General features: G+C 47.9%; 1 protein-coding gene across 6 annotated transcripts in view; it reads left to right on the forward strand.

Moving 5' to 3' along the window:
- PHF21B (PHD finger protein 21B) overlaps nt 1-26011 on the forward strand; it is a 428073-nt gene that overhangs the window by 399740 nt on the left and 2322 nt on the right. For all 6 annotated transcript variants that reach the window (XM_078673841.1, XM_078673842.1, XM_078673840.1 and 3 more), the window contains 3 exons: nt 3566-3724; nt 11011-11107; nt 24189-24292. In XM_078673841.1, the coding sequence (XP_078529967.1) occupies nt 3566-3724; nt 11011-11107; nt 24189-24292 (360 nt within the window). The remainder of the gene's footprint in view (nt 1-3565; nt 3725-11010; nt 11108-24188; nt 24293-26011) is intronic.

Below are 26011 nucleotides of genomic sequence, written 5' to 3' on the forward strand. Positions count from 1 at the left end.
CTATTGTCCAGATAGACCAGAATTTAGTTGGTCTTAATGTTGACAGTGTTTGCAGGGAGCCCCATGTGGTCGCCCTGTGTCCATCCATTATGTGGGTCAAACCTGGGAAAAACCGTCTATCTCCTGATTGGGGAGGCGGAGCGGGGAAACACCCCACAACCTCGCTCTGCCCATCGGGCGTATGTGTTTTAATTCCCACTGATTAGTTCTTGAACAAATTGTGCCTTTATAATCTTGGTTACTTACAAGGTCCAGTGAAAAACGTTTTACCCTCATTTTGTTGCTTAGTTAACTTTTACTGCTGTAGATAACGTTTAATGCAACATCTTCTGAAGACATTGTTAAAGGCACAGTTGGTAGTAGTAATGTCAATGACAGAGATGGGCCCAATCTTTAATGTTTAGAATAACCAGATCCTGTCCATGGAATTCTGCAATGCACACTACAGTTGGCCAGGGCACACGTCATACCTCTGGTCAGATTCACCATGTGGTTGTAACCAACATTATCTAAGCAGCAAATCCTGTTAGTGAAGTCTGGTGCCACTTAGCAACACATCTCATGACTACTTCTGAAACCTCACTATCCTGGCACTTAGAAGGGGGATTCCATTCTGTTAGAACCGGGGTCTCTAGTTGGCTGGGGTATGTACCCTAGTCCAAGTAAGGACCACCACTTCCGACAGGGTAGCTTGGCGCAGAGCAGGAAGGCTTAACTTCAGAGGCAATGTGTAAAGTATTTGCGCAACACACGCCAACAGTAACACAGTAAGAACACTCAAAAAAGTAAAAGACACTGCACCAATCTGTTATAAAAATATCTTTATCTCAAGTTTCAGGCTAGATCATCAATCAGATAAATCGAGTCGCATATAAAGACAGTAAAGTTATCCTTATCTGGAGATTGCGCATGGTTAAAAAATAGTACGAATCCCCCATACAACAATTCACAGGTCTCAGTCCAATGTCTGGGGGACGGCTGCCACAGAGATCCCGGTAATCGGCTGTCTCTCAGTTGTAAAACATTACGGCAAAAACAAGTCCCCGAGAACAAGCCGTGATGTGCCCAGTTTGACATGTACAGAATGCCAGTCCCTTCCACCCTGATTGTATGGATAGCAGTGTGTTTTGAATCATGTGGGGGTAACCAGATGCACAGATAGGGGGCCTCAATTGTCACGCAGTGCGTGGGCCGGGCACCACTTCAGGGTTCCCCCAGTCTCCGGCCCACAATCTCTTAATTGCAGTCCCCAGCAGTCCGCTTTCAAACAGGGGCAGCTCCGTGTTTACTAACGCAGTGTTCCCAGTCCCGTCTTCCAGGTTGCCGAACCAATGCGCCCGGGGTTGTTGGCAGTTTGCACAGTCCCCAGTGGGCCTACTCAACAGTGCAGGGATACGGCCGCAAAGAGTTAGGCTTGAACTCCTTAAATGCGCCCCGTTGTCTCTCAGCCCACCCAGCCGCAGCAGCGCTCTGGATACAGAAGCGTACCTGAAATAGCGGGTGTCCACACTTGTGCGAGGGCCCCCCCCTACCTCCGGGGCCCTCGATCCCCGCTGGTGCTCCACGGACGGCAGGAGAGCTTTTCTGGTCGGGGTGCTGGGGGCGTCTCCTTCGGGCTGCGATGAGTGTCCCCAGTTGCTAGGCAACACTCCCGCACTGGTGCCAATCCCAGCGCGGCTCCCGGCCCTGACGTCAGCGATGTAGGGACAGAGTTCCCGGGCCCGCGGTGGTCATCACGGAGGAGTTTCCTGTGTTGTGAACCTGGCGCCTGCGGCGGTGATTACGGGGCCAGTACTTCGCTACACCTAAATCTGGGTCCCAGTACAGTGCAGACACCGCGCACAGCTTTTCCCCCGGACACGGGCCGGCGGCAGTGACATCAGAGGGCCATTTAAACTATGAATCACCCGCGCCAGCAGTTGTGATGACAAGCAGGCAGCGCTCTTCCTTCCGCATCGCTTCTCAGTACACTTGGGGTCCCGGCCAGCGGCGGTGAGGCCAGGGGCACAGTGTTTCCTTTCCACAGATCGTCACAGTGCCTTAGGGGCCCCCAGGCAGCGGCGGTGAGGCTTTCAAGATTACAGCGCTGCAGGGGCAGGATATGAGAGCAGATCGTCGTTGTCCTTATGGATTCCCCACAAAACAGTTTTTACAGCAAAAACCTTGTGGTCTTGGTGAATTTGGTAGAAGCAGTCTTTGAAAGGTTGTAGACCTCAGCAGTTCTTAGGTAGACTGTGGAGACACTCTGGAGGTGTTTCTTTAGGTCTCCCCAGCAGGGCAGGATCAGCAGACAGTAGGGCAGCTCAGCAGGTTGGGGCAGCAGTTCCTTAGAGCAGTCAGCCTCCTTCCAGATGGCAATCCTTCCTGGCGCAGCAGTCCTCACTCCAGCAGGGATCCCCCATAGTCCAGCAGTGTAACCAACAAGTGAGGCCAGGACCCTCCCTTATATATCTTTCAGTCTAGGGGCTAGAAAGTGGTAGAAGTCTCTGGAAGGGTCTGGGGGCAGGAGCTTCTGGAAGAGTCCAGGGAGTTCTGGTATGTTTGCTGCCTTCCCTGACCTGGCTGTCACAGTGATGAGAGATAGGCCGTTAAGGCTACAGTGGGCAGCCCATCACAGCCCATCCCAGGGGATAAGGTGTGAATCACCACTCCCACCTCCCAACCCAGACAGCTATCAGTATGCAGAGGGGAGGGGGTAGTCTACAGTGCCCAGGCTAAGTGTAGACAGGAAAGGGTCAACTTTCTAAAAGTGGGATCCCTAGCGTAGTAGGGCCCAAACCCCATACATCATTGGAAAGGGTTCCCCACCCCGAGTCCAACAAGACCAAACATTACTAACTTATTAGGTCCCTGTCAGAAAACTATCCCATAAGGAGGGTTCCCAATGTTAGCCTATGGAGGATTAAGCCTTACTGCGGTAGCAGGGGCTTGTGGCAGATATGCCAGCGTCATAAGGTTTTAGGGGAGAGCACCTGCACCTCAGCACTGTTTAGCAGTGGTGAGGCGCCCAGAGTCCTAGGTCCAACAAAAAGGTACAGTGAAAATGGGAGGCATAAGGGCAAAAAGGTAGGGGAAGACCACCTAAGGCTGACCGGTCCAACACATTCACTTCATGCCTGAAAATTCATTGAGCATATCATATTTGGCATGTCATTTTTGTGGGATCTCAGAGAGATGAGTGGACGTTTCTCGATTTATCTTTTTTATGCCCACTGATGTAGCGAAGCAATACTCTGAATTAGTGTTCCATCATCTCTAATGTGGCCAAACATTAAAAAAGGCATGCTGTAGATTTATAAATGTAGCCTGTTTGGTGGTCACTGCCTGTAGTCCATTGACACTAGGCGTTCTCCTTGAAGTATTGCTGGTTATTTCTTCCCAATAGTGCATCTTTGCTCCATTACGCTCAGTTGGTGTTGTGAACATATTGTTGTACGCCTTTGTTTTTGCATAGGAGTAAAACATCAGAACACATAACTTGGTTCCGTCTCTGAGGATTGGGCCTGTGTGATAGTCAGAATATATAGGATAACTGAACTAACGCTAAAAAAACTCATTTTTTCAGGAGGATATCACTCATGACCGACATTGTTCAACATGTAAACGTGGAAGTAATTTGCAGCCATGTAGCATTTGCCCAAAGGCGTATCACCTAAACTGCGTGGATCCTCCACTCAAGTCTGCACCTAAGGGGGTATGGGTGTGCCCCAAGTGCCAGCAGAAGGTACAGTATCTTAGTTCTTCATTTACTTCATGTAAAATACCAATCAGATTTTTTCAGAACTCAGTAGGCAAGATTAGCTTCACATCTTTTCTGAATTTATCCGCACCAATACCTACCATGTTACCATTACTAGAACAAATATGAAGTCAAGGGGCAGCGTCACAATTTGAAATTAATAATACTATTTGTTTTCCATTGGTAAGGGAAAAACTAAAAATGACTTTGAAGAATAATCTTAAGTATCCTTAGGACGGATCACTGAATGTTACCCTGATTATTCAGTGCTTATTGTATTTATTTGTATCCTTTTTTTCTTGAACATAGTTGTACATGCTATCTTTCCTTCCTGGCTGCTCATCTTTTCATTACTTCAGAGTGTCTGTTGAAATATTTCTATTATCAGTGATTGAGGATTCTGACAGGTGGCCTTACTTCACCAAGTTTCTTTTTTTTATATATAATTTGTCTGTGACAAAATGATGGTCGTGCCAGCTACACATGTAAAACGGTGGTTTTTGAATGTAACCATTTGTACATCGTATGTGCCACCTAGTCCTGCATGTGCAAATGCAGACATGGCAGGGCGATGACTCTTCTGACTCTATTAGTGACGGACACTGTTCAAGCAACAATGAATGCTCCGCGCCCTGCCCTTCAGTAGATACGCTTTCCCCTTCTTCCACATCCCTGAGGGTTAACCACAGGGGTTCTATGAGGCTGTAAACTAAATATGGAGAAGTTACGAGTTACCATAAACATTGCTAAACTGATCATCCCTCTAGCCACTAATGTAGATTGTTCTGTGCCTCATAAGGCCTTTCCGGGATGTGGCAAAATCCAGTAACTTTCACTATGCAATCCACTTCTCAGTTTCACTAATAAACTACAGCTGATCTTAATGTTCTCTGAGCTCTGTCTAATGAGACCCTTGATGTTGCGGCAAAGCTTGTTATCTGGGCCCTTGTGACATCACAGCATAATGCAGGTTTGGATAATTTGTTGCAGTCATGCTACCAGAGAAGCAATTAACATGTACACCATGTTACGTGAAGCTCACCAACAGAGGTTCATGGAGTTCGTCTTATCCCGAAGTGGAAAACTCATGACTACAAAAAAAAAGTATGTGGTTTAAGAACATATCCCTTGAACAAAGGGAATTGGAGTGTATCGGAGTAGCAGAAATTGAGTCTACTTTCTGTAGTCACCAGAAATCAAACCCAACTTTTTTTCATGGCTAAATAACTTAAAAATGATTGTTAAAAGTTAGACTTGTTCGTTCACGTTAAGCATGCTAGAAGGCAAGCCCAGCGTTTTAAATTAAAATACAATATTGTAACGTTTTTGCAGTCAGCCCCATTTTCTAAACTAATAAAAATCTTGTATAACAATTACAAGAAACAGAGCCAGAAATTGTTAATAGCTTTATAACACACAATGAAAATGTGTTTGTTATTCATGAAAATTAGAAAAGTCGGGAGTGTTCATTAACCTGTTACCATTATTATTTTGAGCTTTAGAACATTGAAAATATTACAGATGTCATTGAAGTGTTACAGTGTTGCTTCTTCTTGGAAGTAAAGACTCGCATTTCACTTCAGTTCTGTATCTCAATAACTTATATTCATAAAAATTCCATTCATTTAGTCTGTTGTCTCAACGCCCAGCTAGGTAGCAACAGCTCCCTCACAAGAGGAACTCTTCAATATTTCCAGACTCAGAATATGGCTGTTAGAAGCAAATTGATATGAACACTCACTTCAGTTAATTTAGGTTTTTCCCTGTGGAAGAGTGTTTTAACAGATTGACGTAGGCAATTTGAAACGAGCATTGGCATAGCCAATAGGTCTCGCCTTTGGGACCTTATAAGTGTTTAGCCATGCAACAGTTGATGTTGTTGTACCAAGGATATTGTGCTGGATAACTAAAAACGTATAAGGTCCCAAAGGGGAGACCTATTGACTATGCCAATGCTTGTTGCTGTTTCTATGTGCGCTGAATTGTGCAGCACACATAAAATTACAAATCACCATTGGTGATTGTTTATGTGTAGGAAGGGACATCTTCCTGCACATTAACAATCATTCCCTGTAATGCAGGCACCCTTGCACAATGGTGCATTTTTAAACTGACGGAGCGCTGCGTTAGCAATTTTGGAGCTACACTACGCTCCATAAGTTTATTGTAAATATGCCCCTATATTCCTTAGTAATGAAGCTATAGAGGTAACTTCAGAAGTTATTTTAATTGGATAAAGGACTACAGGGGCCGGCAACGCAGCTGTGATTACTTGCATATGGAAAAGAACTACTGTTGGTAGTAGTAACTGTGGGATCAGTGAGGTGGCAGCTTGTCAGCTTTTTTAAACAAACTATAGACGAATTTCTGGTAATTTCTGACGTTCGGCTGCTAGAAGCACACAGGTGTGTCCATGCGCTGTAGGACACTGCATGACTGCAGTAGTTACAACTGCAGGACAGCAGTGTGCACAGCCTGCCACCCACCAGTTTCTACATATAGATTCTATATGGCACTAGACGTTGGGCACACCCAGAACAGCATTATGGTACGTTCAGGGCAGGTCAATGCAACCACGGTGAATTCTCACAGAGCAGTAACATTTTGGGGATTCGCAATGTATGGCATATATGTTTCCCGCGTGCATCTGGGAACCACTGCATAAACCTGCATCTGGGAACCACTGCATAAACACAAATGTGTGACGTGTCAGTTGTGCAGAAAGTGTGGGGAGTGCTGTCCTACGGGGAAAAGACCACTGACTGCGAAAGACTAACGAAACAGATTTCCAAACTCTATACGCCTGTTGTCAGGGGCTACGTGATGTCAGCCCCCTACAAGGACAGCGATGCAGTAATGGCCTTTACCCTGTGGTAAGGAACCGTTCCCTGTGCTCTATTCACCATATCACAGAAGTCACATCAACACTGCCTACCTCGTGACTGCCTCACTATACCCTGCGGGCACACCGGAATCGACGTACCCTAGTTATTAGGGACTAAATAAAGACGCCACAATAGTGTAAGCTGGCACCGCTATCAGGCATCAGGTAAAATGCCTGCGACCCTTAAATATTAGCTGTAACTGACCCGAAACCCCCCTACTCCTCCCCTGAAGCACAGAGGGCACAAGAACCTAACTCCACTATGTGTGTTGTAAAGTTTCTGTGCCCCCCTCCCATGCCTCAGCACAACCAGCCGCATACATAACGTGGAGTCACATTTAGCATGGGCGAGTTGGGCTCAAGCCCAGGGCGCCAATATTCTGAGGGGCATGGAGCTGGGGGCTCCCCTGTCACAGCCTTGCCCTGTCACTAGTGCTCGAGTGTGTCTGATTTGCCAGTAAGTGGTGTTAGTCTTTCATTTTTGTAAATTAAGCCGTCAAGGAGGAGGGACGGGGGCGACCAGAACTATATTGTACACACAACAGGTGACATTCTTCCATTTTTAATCTTTCCAGGTTTAGCCTTTCTGCTTTCTACACGCGATCTTGTAGGTAGTAAAGGACTCCATGCAGAGCGGCCTTTGTTAAGATAGCACCCTGGGCAAGAGAAATGTAGCGCTTGCTGATGCCAGTGAATTCAACGAGGCAGTGGAAGTGACCCCAGGGGGGGAGGGTGGGGGACCTTTTGAGTTCACTGGTCCGTCCCTGGCAGAGCAGTGACTGGTCCCCCAACACAAACTTCTCCGGGCTTCCCCAGCTCACCTAAATAACTGATCGCTTAGATGCCTTAGGCTGACAGTGTTTTTTGGTGATGTGCATCAGCAGGGGTGAGAGGGTCAAGGAATGGGCAATGGGGGTGTTAAAAACATTGCCCACGGCATGGAAAGATTTAAAACAGGTATTTGGAAACCGTGTGTATGAGCAAAGGATAGGTGTGTAGGAGCAAAGGTTAGGGCTAACTTAATCACACCTTCAGACTTTGAACTCTTGCTGGGTGTTCCACACTGCCAGTTACAAGGCACAGCATGCAGGAAGAAATTCATCCTAACAGGAAACGCACAGGCAGCAAAAATATAAACTACAAAGCTGCAGCTTCAAATGTTCATTGCGCATACTTTGTAATGGGCTGTAGTCTCCTTAATCGAGACTACATAAAAACGCAGTCTTGCCAAGTTATCACTCACAAAAGAAATATAGCACTCGAATACCATCCAATCTCTAGCTGAGCATGAATTGCTGCTCCATTCCAGGCGGCCGCACAGTTTTTAAAGAATCGCTTCTACAATGCAACAGCAAAAGTTACAGTCCAGCCGAGTCACCAATAGAAACAAGCGCGCGAGCCTCGCGCTAAAAGTGGGAGGGTTCAGGGGAGTGCGGCCGACAGCACACAAAGCGTGTCCCTTGCGGGAGCGAGCCTGGGGCACCATGTGTTTGTAAGTTAATTACAAACATAAAGTGTCAAGCTCGCTCCCGCAAGGGAATTGCCAAAAGTGCACGTGTTGCCATTGAAGGCAATGGAACGCGTGCACGTTTTTGGGACAAAACCGAAGCGATGGCTTAAGGTCTTTTTCCTATGCAGCGCATGCGCGCTGATAGCCGAGACCTAAAAAGGGGGCGAGCTACATTTGCAAGTTCTGGATATTTTTTTGCAGGTACTGGCTTTAGGGAAAAAATCATCTTAACACTGTGCAGTTTTTGATTCGATTTTGATTAATGTAGACATGTTTTGTAGAGTAGTAAAAAGCCAGACATAAGGTCCATTCTCGATTCAGAACCTTGAACAAAATACTATAGGAGGAAACAATCTACATGATCTATCAGCTCTGCACCACTCATCTGAATTCATCAACAAGCACATTCATTACGTGTCAAATGGGGCAACCATTTATAGTGATCCTTCAGCACCTTGTTCCTAATGTCTACACCAAAGAAGGTGTTCAGGGAATGCTATATATTACTTGCAAATTATTTTTATTCTTGGAAGCAGCTTAAAAGTCATGCCACATTCTTCGCACTTGATTTACATACTGTGTGTGATGTAGGATTCCACAGCAACAAGCCTTTCCTCATCAGAAGATCATTCTAGCAGTAAAAGAAAACTTCAATCCTTCCGTGCTGGTAGGCTTCACAAGGATCATTTTCAAGAGTCCTGGTACAAACAGTGTGAAGACATTTTGGAAAGATGCTGTGATCAGTTTGTGATCTCAAACAAGGCAGAAGCAGCATCCTCACAGTGGTGAAGAAAGACATAGAACATTGTTGGAAAATTGACGAAGAAATAAATATTATTTATCACCATTTACAAATTGAGACCATGTTGATGCTGTGTGTGCTATCTAAAGGCTCAAAGTGGAACAAGACAACACATCTTGATGTAGGAGACCCTGAAATCCGGGACCTGGGAAATCCACCATGGCATTTTGATATAGTGCAATATCTTCAAAGAGTGCAGAATCAAAAAATGAATGTCCTAATCCGAAAAATTGAAAGGGTGCATAATTAAGAGACTGTATTCAGAAATAGTTGAATCAATTTTTGCAAAGGTGGATTTCTGATTTTTGACCACTTTGCATTAGCAGAAATTGTAAGACGCCCTGAGCCCATGTGATGGTTTCTTGAAAGCAGTAGTACCATGTACCATGTTCATAACTTGGCACTGGGAATCATGGAAACTTTCTTACGTTGCCTACAACTTCATATATACCTGCAAACATCTTTAATTCCAGCTTTTTTTTTATAACCATTTTTTTATTATCATCCTGTAATGGCAAATAAACAATCATATCCGTTCCGATTCGCACATCAGATTGCATATCTAGATAAACAGTATAAAGATTGCCCCCTCACCCAATTACAGCAGTTACGCTGAGTCCAGAATAAGTCGCCCATCGACATCTGCCCCCTCCCCCCCAATCCGGCCAAGCTTATGCAGACAGCCCCTGGCTCAGTAGATAGACTCCTCCAGTTTGGATCTCCAGTCTGTTGCTAAATGCCTGTCTGCGATCTTAGTAGTGTGTGTGGCACTCTAGTAGCGCGCTATGTACTTACCCATGGCCTCCAACATGTATTCTCCCCGGAGTCCTCCTAAGTCCTCCAGTACCTTGGGCAGTACCCTACCAACGATCGACCAGTACCGTGCAATACTGGGACATGGCCACACAACATGATAATAGTCAGCGTCTGGAGCTGCACACCAGTTACACTGCAAGGTGGGTCTCCTAACCGCCTTTCTGAGCCTCTTCCGGGTAAGGTATGTAGCATGCAGATAACGGAGTTGGATGAGGAGATGGCAGTAATTCGGGAGCCATTCGCGCTTCCCTCCAGTCTGCCTCGTTAATTCCAGCTTTTAATGTGCAATGCAAGATATTTATTTGATGTATAGGTAGGTCCCTAATCGCCAGATTTTTTGGTAGATGTTTTTGTAATATTACTATATTTGTTAACTGTACTCCTCCATGTAGGGTCTTGGAGAATACTTTTTCGTCGAAGTCCTGCAACAACACCACTTTATTAGTATTTCTGTAAAGATTTCATTTATTATAAGAAGAAATAAACATTTTTAAAGTAAACAATTGTATGAATTAATGTTTTCTATTTGTAGCTCTGTAATTTTAACTTCGCTTTTCTGTTTCATAATTCCCGTCCACCACTCCCACCCTATGTGAAACTGCTCTATAGGCTTTCCATTTCTAATCACAACATAAGATGTTGACAAGAATTGAACTGGAAAGTAGATGATCTCCGAGACAGCTATCATTGCCATCTGAAAAGAGTCTTGAGATCTGCAAGTAAACTCCTGCCGATATCCCAAAAAGTGAAAGAAAAAATATAAATATAGAAGTGGTGTTCTGCTGTTGCCAGCTCATTGTGGAATTCCCTTTCATAATTCCTGTTGAATATTCAACAGTGGTTGCCTTTTAGAAAGGGTTTAAAGACGCATGCATTTGCATAATTTATCCATGGTTCTGCTTGAGCCAGCATTTATCCACTCCGTTTTCGAGTGTTTAGCGAATTGTAAACATGGATCTCTTATTTATTATATTTACAATGTACATTTATGGGTGATAGTCGTTTCAGGGAGCAATTTACTTTCACAAATGCCAGAAATAGGTTGAAGTACTTTCTGGAGGAATGTATCTGTGGGACATGCATTCTGAAGGTGGGGAGTACAACCTCATCCATTTCACATTGCACTAAGCTCTGCATATGGCTTTTTTTTTATCCTGTATAGGTGTTAAAGATGAAAACGGGTTGTGCTTTATTAGGCCCCATGCAATAACTGATTGTTTTTGTTGGTAATTCATATTGTTTTGTTTTTTTGGTTACAGATGTTTAAAGATAACGATGATGATGATGATGATGATGATGAAGAACCATGGAGTGGGGCCCTCTCTATATCTCACTCATATGTCACTCATAAAACAGGTACAGATTTCAGTGCTCCTGCTTTCCTCTACTTTGAGGCTTTTTTTGCTAGGCAATAATGTCACTTGACAACATTTGTTTTTTTATGATGTATTTCATAAGAATGAATTGCTGAGGAAACTCACCTGTACTAATTCCAGAATGCTGTTATCAGAAGGAGAGAATATAACTCCTCAGTGTAAAGTGTGTAGTTTAACAAAGTGCTGAAAATGCACTTGTCATGCACTAGAACGCCAGGATTTTAGCAAAACAGATACCACGAGTGATCTTCAAAATTAACATGGTTAGAGCTCTGGTCTGGAAGTGAGGGTGAGTAATCATGAGATTTTAAGCCCCTTAGAATGCCTACTTTTATTTTTGACGTATAGTGATTACCTCCTTGCTGGTACAAACCTCTGTAGACATAACTGTATGAATTTATACACACAGGGGACGATGCACCCAGGAGACATCCAGACTCATGATTCTCTTAAGTCTGAAAAATGTGCTAAGTTGCTTTAACTTCATGAAAATCACAAAGTGTTGTATGATTGTGGCTAATCCCTCCCAAAGAGTCTTATAAAAATGCCTATCTTATGTCTTTGTATATCAGAAATCCATGGAACACAAAATAAATACAAAATATCCTGGACAAATCGAAAGCAATATTTAAGCATACATGACATGATTTCTGCCACATAAAGGTTAAAATCTGACAGATTCCTTACCTTAGAATTATCCCCAGGCATCAGACTGGGTCCGAAAATGTTTTTGTGAGAAGAACCCCTGTGTTCCAGTATCTGGCATCGTCTGTGATGTGCACAGTGTCTATGCAGGTGCCACTCCAGTGCCCTGACGTCAGTTCTTTTCTTTCCAGCGCAGATCTGGGGAAGAGCTACCCCCAGACCCTTTTTGACTGACCATTTTTTGACCTTTTGTTGAAGATTTTTGAGCCATCGTCTCCTGGTGTTGCAGGGATGTCTGTGAGGAACACTGGTTTTAAGCCATGTGGCACCTGTTGCTTGCAAATGACAAGACAGATCTCCACCATGTCTACCTCTGGTACCTCAAGCGCGACTACCACGCTAAGACCTGCAACGATTGATGTGCCATGCACCCCAAGGCCTTGAAAAAGCAGCACCTCAAGCTCCTTGCCGCGTGACGTGCGATGTTGCGACAGTCTCGATCCTGGTTGAGAGGAAGGTCCTGGGATCGGTCGCGGAGCTACTCCAAGCGTTCACCATCGTACTCAAAGTCGTCTGGGTGTTTGGATAAGTCCAAAAGCAGAAAAAGAACAAGTAGTCTAAGACCTTTGCCCAATCCATCGAAGTCACCCCATGAGACGAGGGAAAGTTAGCATTCTAGGCTTGGCTCCACAGTTGAGCCTGCATCTGAAAGAGACACGTTAGTGATAGATTCCTTACCTTAGAATATACCCAGGCGCCAGACTGGATCCGGAAATTTTGCGTAGCAGTACCCTTGCACGTCGGTAGGCGTCGTCTGCGGCTCTGCAACCGTCGTCGGCGTCATTGGTGCCGTGATGACGTCGTCGGAGTACTTAGACGCCGCCTCCGCGTGCTGACGTCAGTTCTTCTTTTTTCCGCGCCAGCAGCGCAGATCCGGAAAAAGTGGTACCTTAGTCACTTTTTGACTAAACTTTTTTGATCTTTTGATCATCCTTTTTCGAGGTCTTAGACTCCGAACGGTGCCGGTAGGGATGCCAGATATCAGCCCTGTGAGGATTGCGACCGACTAATGTCGGTCACCGACCCTCGCCGTCAGTGTCTTCACTGCCTCGGCGTCGATCACGAAGACAAGACCTTCTCCGACGGTCGGGCCCTGACTTCGAAAGCTAGGCGGGAGCGGTCCCGTAAGCGGCTCGAACTCCGGCAGTCGGCCCTGCGCCGAGAACGGTCCCGGTCCGGACGGAGGTCGAGAGACCGGTCGCGGGAGAGGAGCCATCGGAGCTCCGGGAGTCGAAATCACTCCTCTGGGTCGAAGTCGTCAGGTAAGCACAAGAAGTCGAAGAGACGTCATCGCTCTTCCGACTCCTCCCGACGCTCGCGCGACGTGGCCGGGGGTTCTGGTGACACCGCCCACGCGGCTCCGTCGGAGTCGCAGGCGCCGCATCCGGCCTCAAACCCTCCGGTCCCTGGGCCTAACGCGGCGCCGGAGGAGATCGAGCGGTTCCTCATGGCCATGAGGTCCCTCTCTCCTCCGACGGGATCCGCGATGCCCCTGGGCCCAGCGGACCCGTCTGGGGGGCCTAGCGGGTCGGGGGCTTCGGTCCCGATGCCGTCGGGTGCTTCGGCGCCGGCGCCGCAGGGCCCGGCGCCGCAGGGCCCCACTGGATCCGGTTCCGGATCCGGGTCGCCGCCACTGGAATTAACGACCTCCCCGGCGCCGACCCCCAGGGCGGCGCCATCCCTGATGCCTCCCTCGACCCGGTTCCGGCGCCGAAGCGGCGCCGCTTCAGACGCCGTTCGGAGAGTTTACTTTCCATGAACCGGCCCCATCATTTTCTAACAATGAGTATCAGAAGATGGGTGATGAGGAGTATTGGGAGGGGTCTGAGGACCCTCTGACACGTGAATGTCAGTCCCAGGAGGACTGGACAGGTGAACTTGGGGATGCCAGTGGTCTGGACACTTCGCCCGACACTGGCTTTGTCTCACCTCCTACCGTGGCTACGGAGGAGGGGGCAACCTTTAGTGTGGTGTTGATGAGGGCAGCCAAGGCCTTGGGCCTTGAGCTCCCCGTCGCGGCCGTGAGGACTATCCTCCTCACTGAGGTCCTTAAGCCGCAGTCATGCTCAGCTGAGCCTCTGCTGCCGTTTAACGAGTCCTTGACCGACGTTCTTTTGGGCAATTGGTCCAAGCCCGCTACAGGTTCGCCTGTAGATAGGAACGTGGCCAGACGCCGGCTCCGGGTGACCCATGTTTCCTGTCCACTCTCCCCACCCCCGAGAACCTGGTCATCCAGGCCTCCAATTCCCAGAACGCATTCCTGTCGGCTCCGCCGGACAGGGAATCCAAGAGGTACGAGCAGTATGGTAAAAAGATCTTCTCCTCCCTTAGTCTGGGACTGCGGTCTTCAAACACCGCATGCCTCTTGGGCCGCTACACGATACGGTTGCGGAAGTGCTGCCAGAGTGTCCGTTGGAGGTACGGGCCAAACTCGGCCAAGCCCTTGTGTAGGGCCGGGATGCAGCCAGATATTCTATCCGGTGTGGGCTGGATACCACCGACTCACTAGGTAGAGCGATGGCAACGACAGTGGCGGTCAGACGTCACGCCTGGTTGAGGTCCGCCAACTTTTCGGCCGATGTCCAAAACACACTGATGGACATGCCGTTTGATGACCGTCGCCTTTTTGGCGACAAGGCAGACCATGCGCTTGAGCGCTTTAAGGACTCCAGGGCTACGGCCAAGTCCTTGGGCCTCTCGGCCCCGCGCCAGCAATCGGCTGCCTTTCACTCCTTTCGTGGCCACGGAAGGGGTGTACCCGCACGTGCTGCCTGTTACGCTCCGCAGGGTAATACCCAACGCGGTGGCGGCCGTGGAAACCGCCGTGGCGGTAGTCGGGGTCAACGGCGAGGTCAGTCCACACCTTCCCCCGCAGCATCCGCCTCAAAACCCTCCTAGTTTGTGCTTTCAGGCCCATGTGACGCCAGTGGGGGCAGGGTTCGCCATCACCACCTCCACTGGCGCACTGTCACGTCGGACAGGTGGGTGCTGCAGATGGTCCGAAGGGGCTACTCCCTCCCCTTCGAGGCGACTCCTCCAGCCATGCCACCGCAGAACCACCGTGTATCGGGGGATCATTTGCGACTTCTGCAGGAGGAAGTTACGGCCCTCTTGGCCAAGGTGGCCATCGAGCGCGTTCCTGGGCCAGAAGTAGGGTGTGGTTGCTACTCCCACTACTTTCTGGTACCCAAGAAGGGCAAAGGGGGCCTACGCCCTATCTTGGACCTACGGAACGTCAACGGCTTCCTCTGGAAGGAGAAGTTCACAATGCTGACTCTGGCTCAGGTCTTAGCTGCCCTGGACCCAGGAGACTGGATGGTAGCGTTGGACTTGCAGGACGCTTATTTCCACATCCCCGTCCTGCCGGCCCACCGGCGCTACCTGCGGTTCACGGTTGGCCACAAGCACTTTCAGTATACCGTGCTCCCCTTCGGCCTTACCAGCGCCCCACGGGTGTTCACAAAGGTGATGGCGGTGGTCGCAGCTCATCTGCGCAGGTTAGGGGTTTCAGTCTTCCCCTATCTCGACGACTGGTTGTTGAAGGCGGTCTCGCCCCAGACAGTCGTCAGCCACCTCCAGACTACGGCAGATCTCCTGCACCAGCTGGGGTTCTCCATCAATGTGCCGAAGTCACACATGTGCCCCTCTCAGAAGCTCCTCTTCATCGGAGCGGTTCTAGACTCGGCGCGGTTTATCCACCCGAACAGCGGGTCCGGGATATTCAGGCTCTGATTCCGATATTTCAGCCTTTATCCCGGGTCTCGGTCAGGTTGACGCTGCGGCTTCTGGGGCTGATGGCCTCCTGCATCCTACTGGTGCATCACGCCAGGTGGCGGATGCGGGCTCTGCAGTGGGACCTGAAGTTTCAGTGGGCCCAGCCTCAGGGCAACCTGTCCGACCAAGTCCTGATCTCGGAGGGCACTGCAAGACAGCTGCAGTGGTGGCTCACGGACCGCGATTGGGTCAGCGGCAGATCCCTTTCCCTTCCCCAACCGGAGCACGTAGTTGTGACGGACACGTCCCTCCAGGGCTGGGGAGGCCACATGGGAGAGGCGGAGATCAGAGGCCTCTGGTCTCCGGCGGAGGCCCGGCTCCACATCAACCTTTTGGAGTTGCGGGCGATTCGTCTAGCACTGAAAGCATTCCTCCCCTCTGTCCGGGGGAGTGTATTGCAGGTGTTCACGGACAACACCACCGCCATGTGGTACTGCAACAAACATGGCGGGGTGGGGTCGTGGACCCTTTGCCAGGAGGCTTTGCGCCTCTGGCAGTGGCTGGAACGCCAGGGCGTGACCCTGGTGGCTCAACACCTGGCAGGTTCTCTGAGCGCCAGGGCGGACGAGCTCAGCCGTTGGTGCATGATGGATCACGAATGGCGTCTGAACTCGAACGTGGCGCAAGGCCTCTTTCAGCGATGGGGAGCGCCTTGGTTAGATCTATCCGCCACCGAAGAGAACGCGCAGTGTCATCAGTTCTGCGCGTTGGAATTTCCAAGGCGGCACTCGCTCGGAGACGCTTTTCGTCGCGAGTGGAGTTGCTGTCTGTTGTACGCCTTTCCGCCTATACCACTTCTGCCCAGAGTGCTGAAGAAGATCAAGCGCGACCGGACCCAAGTCATCCTTGTGGCTCCGGACTGGGCACGAAGGTACTGGTATCCAGAGCTACTCAGTATGTAAGTCGATCCCCCGGTTTGTCTGCCTCTTCAGGAGGACCTTCTGTCGCAGCAGCAGGGGACGGTCCTCCACCCGAACCTGTCCAGTCTCCACCTCCATGCTTGGAGATTGAGCGGCGACAGTTGAGGCCATTTGATTTGCCTCCTGAAGTCTGTAATGTCATTCTGGCAGCCAGGCGTCCCTCCACAAAGTCGGTATACGCCTGCAGGTGGAACAGATTTGTGGCATGGTGCACAGCAAAGGCTGTGGATCCCCTCAATGCCCCTCTTTCTGAGGTCCTTCTCTTCCTTCTTTCTCTTGCCCAGCAGGGCTCTGCTCTGGGCACTATCAAGGGCTACCTTTCTGCCCTTTCAGCCTTTCTCAGGCTGCCTGATCAACCTTCTTTGTTCAAGTCCCCTATTGTTAATAGATTTCTTAAGGGCATCACACACACGTTTCCTCCTGTTCCGTTTGTGATGCCTCAGTGGGACTTGAACCTGGTTCTTACATTCCTGATGTGCGCTCCCTTTGAGCCACTTCACAACTGTCCTCTCGGCCTTCTAACTCTGAAGACTGCTTTCCTGGTTGCCATCACCTCTGCCAGGAGAGTGAGTGAGCTCCAGGCCCTTTCTTGTACTGCTCCTTTCCTTTCTGTCCATCCGGACAAGGTTGTGTTGCGTACTAAGCCATCTTTCCTGCCCAAGGTTGTCACAGCCTTCCACATCGGGCAGTCCATCACCTTGCCAACCTTCTTTCCGCCTCCGCACCCCTCTAAACCCTCCACCGTCTAGACCCAAAACGTGCGCTCTCATTTTACTAGGATCGCACACGCCAGTTCCGGGTGGATGACCAACTCTTTGTTGGTAACGTGGGCACTAAGAAGGGGAAAGCGGTGCACAAGAGGACCATTTCCCGGTGGATCATCTTGTGTATCCAGGCATGTTACACCTTGGCTAAAAAGGAGCCCCCTGTTGGATTGCGTGCTCATTCCACCCGAGCCACGGCGACTACAACTGCCCTGGGCCGGGGAGTGCCACTACAAGACATCTGTCAGGCAGCTACGTGGGCATCACTGCACACGTTTGCAAGACACTACTGCCTGGACAGCCAAGTCCGGAGGGATGGCTTCTTTGGCCGTTCTGTCCTCCAGGACTTTCTGGTGTGATTATTGGTTCGTAGACCCACCACCGGGGTTGGTATTGCTGGGGTATCTATTCTAAGGTAAGGAATCTATCACTAACGTGTCTCTTTCAGATGCACAAGTTACTACTTGTGTAACGATATATCTGTAAGAGACATTAGTTAGTGATAGATTCCTTACCGACCCACCCATCCTCCCCATTCTGCGAACCGATATCTAGGGTTAGGGTTATCCCCTTTCAGGGCCCTAGTTTCAATGGCACCAGTGTTGGTTTTTAACATGGCTCAGCGCTTCTGGCGCGGAAAAGCTGTGTCTAAGAACTGACGTCCGCACACGGAGGCGGCATCTAAGTACTCCGACGACGTCATCACGGCGCCGACGACGGACGCGGAGCCACAGACGACGCCTACCGACGCCCAAGGGTACTGCTACGCAAAAATTTCCGGATCCAGTCTGACGCCTGGGGATATTCTAAGGTAAGGAATCTATCACTAACTAATGTCTCTTACAGATATATTGTTACACAAGTAGTAACTTGTGCATCAGGGCCGTCTCCGTGCCTCCCTGAGTTTCCTGGAGGCGGAGCGAACCCTCCTCGCCCAACGTCATGAGTATCATGAGGCCCTGCACCTCATATTTGGGCAGTCTGTCCCCTCTGGTGCGCCCTCAGTCCCCATCGGTTCAGGAGGGGACCCTACTGGTCTACCAATGGCGGCTTCCAGACCAGCGCAGGTCAAACCACCTCGACCTCCCCCCATGCTTGCCCTATTCCCGACCTCCCTGGCGGCATCACCCCGATACTCTTCCCTGACACGGAGCCAGATGGGTGTCGTCCGGCGCCGACTGTAGCCATTCCTTCCAGACCCGAGCCTATGCCCTATTCATATGAGCTAGGACCTGGGAATTATTGGTAGGGGCCACTGAACTCTTATGGATACCAGCTCCTAGATGTCACCACGGACATGTGGTGTGAGGATTTGGCGGATGGACTGGACACCTCCCCAGATACTGGCTTGGTCTCTCCTACCATGGCTATGGAGGAGGGAGCCTAATTAGCTATGGTGGTGAGGAGGGTGTCTGAGGGTGCTTCAGCAGGGAGTCAAACCTTCGGAACCGTTTCTTCCATTGAATGAAGCCCTCACATGTATCCTACTCAGATCTGGTCGAAGCCTGCCCAGGGGCTCCTATCAATAGGACTATTGCCTACCGCCATTGCTCAAGCTCTCCCCCCTCCCCCCTGCCATGCCCCAGGGGACCCCAACTTCCTAACCCAGCATCCCACCCCAGTTAGCTTGGTGGTCCAAGCCTCCACTTCTAGAGCAAATCCTGGTGCATTCCCTTTCAGTTCACCGGACAGATAATCCAAGAGACTGGACACCTTGGTAAAGAATATGTTTTCTTCCACCAGCCTGGCACTACGGTCGGTGAACACAGCATGCCTTTAGGGCCAATACGCTCATTCGCTCAAGGTCTACGTTGCGCAGGTGCTGCCTATGATCTCAGAGGAGGCCTAAGCCATGCTTTCCCAAGCTATTGCTGATCGGAGGGATGTAGCTAAGTTCACCAAGCGCTGTGGGCTGGATATGACCAACTCACTAGGCAGATAGGTTTACTCGTCGGTGGCCCTTAGACTCCATGCCTGGTTGAGAAGCAGTGGCTTTTTGGGGGATGTTCAGGCCTCGCTCAAGGACATGCCTTTTGATGACTCCCATCTCAACAGAGACATGGTGGACTCCTCGGAGGAGAACTTCAAGGACAGCAGGGAGACAGCCACGTTGTTGGGCCTTTCCACTGCCCCACGCCAACCACAGTCTGCCTTTTGCTCCTATCGTGGCCATGGAAGGGGCTTCCAGCTGCGCATCTACTTGCCCAGCCACCACGGCACACAAGCTTCCCAGCCCCTGCACGGCTGAGGATGCCATACCCACAGACCTCGTGGGTCGGGTAGCCAGAGGTCGGGCCAGCCCATCCCCTGGCATCCCCTACCTCCAAGCCTCTTTAGTTTGCCCTCCGACCATCATGGGCATCCAGTGGGGGGAGCAGGATATGCCATCCCCTGCATCACTGGAGGTCAATAACATCCGGCCGCTGGGTTCTCCTTATTGTCCAAAGGGGCTTCTTCCTCCCCTTTGTAACTACCGCCCCGCCTATGCCACCAATTTGCAACAGGCTGACGGAGGATCGCATCTTGTTTCTCCACCAGGAAGTGGCAGCTCTCTTGTTCAAGAAAAGGCTGAAGGCATGGCTCTTTCAGCAATTATAGATGATCTTACTGCAAATAACTGTTGACTGAAAGCCGGGACACTCCATTGAGTAGCCGTGCCCTTTATAAGTCTCTTTATACAAGGGAGCCATAGTGAGGGTACTGGCATCCGAAGTAGGTCATGGTTGTTATTCCTGCTACTTTCTGGTGCCTGAAAAGGACAGAGGTGTTTGTCCTATCCTAGACCTGTGCCCTCTCACTTTCTTCCTGAAAAAGGAGAAATTCAAAATGCTCATGCTTCCTCAAGGCCTGGCTGCCATGAGTCTGGATGGTAGCGTTGGACTTGGCAGAACGAATACTTCCACATTCCTGCCCGCCCACAGATGTTACCTGCGGTTCAAGGTGGGCCACAAGCACTTTTAGTGTGCTGTGCTCCCATTTGGCCTTACCAGCACCCTCGGGTGTTCAAAAAGGTGATGGAGGTGATTGTAGCTCATCTGTGCAGACCAGAGGTGACAGTCTTCCCCTATCTCGACGACTGACTTTTAAAAGCGGGCTCACCACAGGCAGTCGCCTCCCACCTCCAGACTATGGCGGACTGCATGCACTCTCTTGGGTACACCATAAATGTGACAAAGTCGCACCTGATCCCTTCTCAGATGCTCCCTTTAATCGGAGCTGTTCTGGACACAGTGCAGTTTCGGGCTTATCCTTATCCTCCAAAACGTTGAGGCCAGGATATTCAGGCTATTATACAGATATTTCAGCCTCTGTCCTGGGTTTCGGGGTGACAGACTCGGAGGCTGCTGGGCCTCATGGCCTCCTGCATTGTGTTAGTTATGCATGTCGTTTGGCATATGTGGGTTCTACTATGGGGCCTAATGTTTGTGTGGTTGTAGCATCAGGGGATCTCTCCAACATGGTCCAGATCTCGGAGGGCACTGCAAAAGATCTGCAGTGGTGGCTGACAGACCGCGATTGTGTCAGTGTCAGACTCCTCCCTTCCACAACCAGATCTGACGGTAGTGACAGAAGCGTCTCTCCTGGGATGGGGCCGGCCATGTAGGCGAGTGAAGATCAGAGGTCTCTGGTCTCCAATAGAGTCCAGACTCCACATCAACCTGTTGGAGCTTCATGCAATCTGATTGGCACTGAAAGCCTTTCTAACCTCAATCAAGGGAAGGCTAGTGCAAGTGTTCACGGACAACACCACCGCCATGTGGTACTGAAAAAAACAGTGCAGGGTGGCATTGTGGACGCTGTGCCGTTGGACGTCGCTGAAACGTCTGGGCAGTTATGTGAGACACTTCATTCACAAGTATTCTGCAAGCACCAAACTCTCATTGCATCATGTAGTGGTGTGCAGTTTGCCCTATTAAAGTTAGGAAACTTGTTGGTGTAAGGGAATAATGGCATGCTGCTTTTCTCCAGGCTTTTTCTATTCTCTTGAAAGGTCTACCAAAGGATGGGAATTGCAGAGATCTAGTATGAAAACGTAATATCAAGTTAACTTTGTGGTGCTCTTGTCTTCTCAACAACTTGCATATATATATATATATATATATATATATATATATATATATATATATATATAGATAGATAGATATATGTGCCATTGATCAAATCCTTCAAAATGATAAGCTCCTTCCTTATAAACCAAATTTATGAGCATGAACCCCCATATCAGACAGGTCAGGCAAAGCTGATACCTCACTACTTTGAAAAGGATTTTCTCGCCCTTTTAGTAGCGGTTAGGGCACCACAGGATGTAAAAAGTGGCGCAATTAGAGGCTAGGAATAACAAAGTCACTATGAAAGTAGCTTTCAAATTCTACAAATTTCCTCTAGGATTCAGAAAGTGCTTCGGCCCTTGCATGGGGTGGGGAAGCAATATAAAATAAAATGTAATAAAATCAATTCCTTTTTTTTCTCCCCGTGTATTATCATAATGTCTTGCTGAAACAAATACAGAATTCAAGCAATTCGGGTGAGATTGGAAGTGGTGACTGTAACTCATTTAATTCACTCCCTCTAAATGTTCATATATTCAACCTGAGCACAATGCATGAAGTTGAGAAACCAGTCCCCGAACAATGACATTTATTGCCCATTGGATGCTCAACATGAAAATCACAAATCACTCTCCTGTTTTGGAATTGTGTGGCTAGTAGAGAACATATTACTTTTACAGTGGCTGACTCCCATCTCTAGTCCTCATACTTGAATTGGAGACATAATGTTATACAAGCTCGAAGATGGAATTTCCTTGGACTTCAATTTCAGGGTTCAGTGCTTTTAAGAGAATCCTGTCTCAAGATAATGTCCGCCTCATGTTGCTCTTTACAGTCTATGTTGTATTACTATTGCTCGACAGAACTGACTGTCCCTCTGTGGTTTAAGGTTCACACTAACGTATCCATGGCAGCTGCTACTACTTTAATCAGGAAGGTATCACTGAAGGAGATCAGCAAGTCTGCTATTTAGGCCTCAGTTTACAATTTTGCCAAGGATGATTATACTGATTTTAATGTTCCTACCATGTTTCACAAGGAATCAATTCCTAATCTGTTACTTCTTCGCTGCACCATCCTTGGTTGACACTGCATTCAAGATTGAGTGCTTGCTTTAATAAACCTCCATTTACCTTAAGGTGGACAATTATAAGGCCTGTGTTTATTGTTAACCTTTATTTGAAACCTGCCCAACATGGGTATTAGAAAGTTTTACACAGATGATATTCGAAAATAAAAATACTTTACAGCAAAAAAGGAATAATGTTGAGCAGCGTAGTAGCTGAAAAGACAAAACATCAAGAAGGGAGAGAACAGATGTTGCTTGGCGTTGTAGACTTGGAAATGTGTATTTTTTTAGATGTTTCCTAAATGTGAGAAGAGGGAGCTTAGTTTCTTATCTCGAAGGCTATAGAGTTCCACGTGGAAGTCGCTGCACCAAAGAAGGGGTATGTATGCAAGAGAGGGCTTGAAGTGAGGAACTTCAAAGACTTCTTTGACTGAGATGGTGGGGAGTTTGGATGAATAGGGCTTTTCATGCGTAGAACTTTGGATGTGGACTACCCAACTGAAATATATTTTTGCGTGAATAGGAAGCCAGTGAAGGGCATGACATAATATGCATGTTATGTGTTTATTTTTTTTTGTGCCAGTGACTAGTCTGGGCAAAGAATTCGGTATTGCCTTGTGTGGAGGAAATGAAACATGTGGAGTGTAGATCATAATCACATTGTCAAAGTAAAGTCTTTAGATGACTAGAGTTTGAACTGTACTTTTAATGAGTGTGGAGTGAAAAGGTGCTTGTGTTTTTATGTTGGTGAAGAAGTCCTTTGCAGACTCCCAAGCCTGGTTGATGCAGGGACAAGGGAGAGCGTTGGGACTGAAGTATAACCCAGAGATTGTAATTTGGGTGAGGCTGATAGTGCGAAGTCTTCCATTGCTGGGACATTTAGAAGAAATGGGTTCAAATTGATGTCAAGCTTAGATGAAGTCCTTACGTTTGCAGAATTCTGGAGCTTTGCTTTAAACTTTTCAGCATCAAAAAGCACTGCTACATATATTCACAATATAGATTTTCATTATCTTATTATAGACTTTAGAATGTGTAAATGCTAAATTGATCTATTAAAAAATAGGAGAATGTCTATGAGCGTATTGCCTGGTGTTGGTTCAAATAACCATCCTGATAATATTAAATCAGTTTTCGCTCCCCTCTATTGGGGTTACTCGTATTTTATTGGATTGAGTTAGCATGTGCTAGTGTGGACAGTTTCCACAGTCACTGCTGTTGCAGATAATATCAGTTGGTATGTGCCATTTGGGCTTAGTGGAGGCTGAAAGTTAAAACAATGTAATGTCATCCATGTGTAACTTTTGCAGAGATATGTATAATGACATGAACAAATAATTGTTTGAAATTGCCCCTTACATATTCAGAATATGGTAAGGAAGTGTTTAGCTGTTGTTGAAATGGTGTGCCAAACAAGACACATCATAAAAAGTTCACTATGCAGAGGAGTTTAAACCATACATTAGCTGTATTTAGACGCACGCCAAGATAAAATGTCAGAAACAAACAGAGCCCCGTGACTTGTTCTCGCTGAGCACTGTTCAGAGCCGATGCCTGCCTCCTTGGAGTGTGCGCCCCTCCTTTCCTGGAGTTAATTTCCCAAGAATAACGTTAGCTGTTGCTAGCATTACCATGACTCGCCTGTTAAAAAATAATGATGCTGCGAGCTCATTTGTAGCCATCAGTTGCTAGTGTTCAAAGGCGCGAGCACATCCCATCTGACAGCCTGCCTGCCTCCTACCATCTGCGACCTCCGCTGACTGACCTTTGTCTTTCACAGTCCGAGAAGAAGAGAAGCGAAAGTTATTAAAGCGAGGCAGCGAGCTGCGGAGCGAGCACCGACAGCTGCAGGACAAAGACCAGCGCCTCGATGAGGCAATGAAGGTGAGCCACAGGATTTACTGCGGCCGCGATCGAAAAACCATGCGCCATTGCGTCCCCACAGATGCTCCGTAGCAGCCCCGAGATCTGCTGGTTGTGTGGAATGGGGGAGGGGCGGGAGGTGTTGCTGGGTCTCATCTGAAGTGATTCCCTTCGAGCAGCAATCTGAACTCGCTTGTTTCTCTTTCACAGCCATGCAGAGGCCTACGTTACTCATCCGTCAGGCCACACATTCTTTGAGCATCACACGTTTATTTATTTTATTTTTATTTATTTTGAAAGTTTTATATAGCGCGAACAAGATCTTTGCAGATATCAGAGCGTTTTACAAAGCCGGGAATACCAACAAGAGAGTGGAATTAAACATAATAAGTGCGTGAGGGAGCAAAGTAGTACAACACATCAATAATACAAATATTACAGTTAAATGTGTGCATAGATAGTCAGTAGCGTCAATAATCACACCTGCAGTAATCAATCGGAATGTAATAAAGCCACGGATATCTAAAAATGTCTGACACGGGCCTACTCTTTAATAACGCAGTATGTGGGAGCTTTAGAAATGGAGAGACCCAAAACGTGCATCCTAAATAGAAAAATAAATCATGCGCCTGTGTACACGCTCAACCGCATTCCATAATTCTGCTGATAGCTCAGAACGGGAGCGCGGCCTCGCCTCTGCTCCTTGTTTCCCTTAGAACAGCAGTTCGTCCTCACAAGCGTGCCTCCTTTGCATGTGCTGCGTCAGCCATCCAGAGGCCTTCATTACTTGTCGCTCTTCGAATAGAGGCTCAGGCATGTTTCAATTAGCTCACACGTATTGCAGTCTTACGAATCCTTCACAGATATGGCGGTGTGTTCCTCACACACAGAAATTAAGTCATTATTCCTGGCAGGGTAGAAGACGTAGAGGTTATTACTGTACACCACAGCGTTTTCATACTTTTGTTTGTCTTGTCCACTTGAAATCCAGACTCTTTTCCACACACTTTGAAATGTATTGTTAGAGGGATACAAATACCATTAGAAAACACAAACACAGTTTTTTTATTTTATAAAAAAAAAAGATATTGCTAATGTCTAAATCTCACTGGTTATTTCCTAAACTTTTATGTCGAAATCCCGAGTTACCAGTTAAGAATGAATTAACGGAGGTCAATTAAAGCTGTTTTTCTCGGGTCGATGGCCCCTGACCTTTTAGAGTGTTGTCACCTGAGTCGGTCTAACTAGTCTAATGATTTTCGCACACCATTAAAAAGAAACATGTGAACAAAGCCAAACCTCATTGCTTTCGGAATAAAACATTTATTAACAAAAGAGGTTCTTATTTACAATTTTAAATATATAGCTCTTTAGCAACACTTTCAAGGACAACTCATTTCTGAGTCCGGAGAGATTAAATTTGAAACTTTCTGAAGCATGTTCTAAAAATGTTTTTCAGTGCACTCTCCCTGCTTGATAATATCATTTCGAGGTATTTTAAAGGTTTTATTTCCAACTCTAAAGTATTAAAGATTGTTTCCCTAAGCCAGTGTCACAACGTGTATGCCTTTTGTCCCTCTTTTGGTAACCGGACCAGGGACACTGTGTATTTGTGCCGTTTGCTCCCAAGTTTGCATACACTTTGGTTATATGGTGATATTGCAGTGACTTCACAAATAATATGATCCACCTGATTCAGACCTATTAAATAGAACCCAGTCTGTTATTGTTGGTTTGTGA

The sequence above is a fragment of the Lissotriton helveticus genome, chromosome 1_1 (assembly GCF_964261635.1).
Source record: "Lissotriton helveticus chromosome 1_1, aLisHel1.1, whole genome shotgun sequence".
Classification (NCBI taxonomy): domain Eukaryota; kingdom Metazoa; phylum Chordata; class Amphibia; order Caudata; family Salamandridae; genus Lissotriton; species Lissotriton helveticus.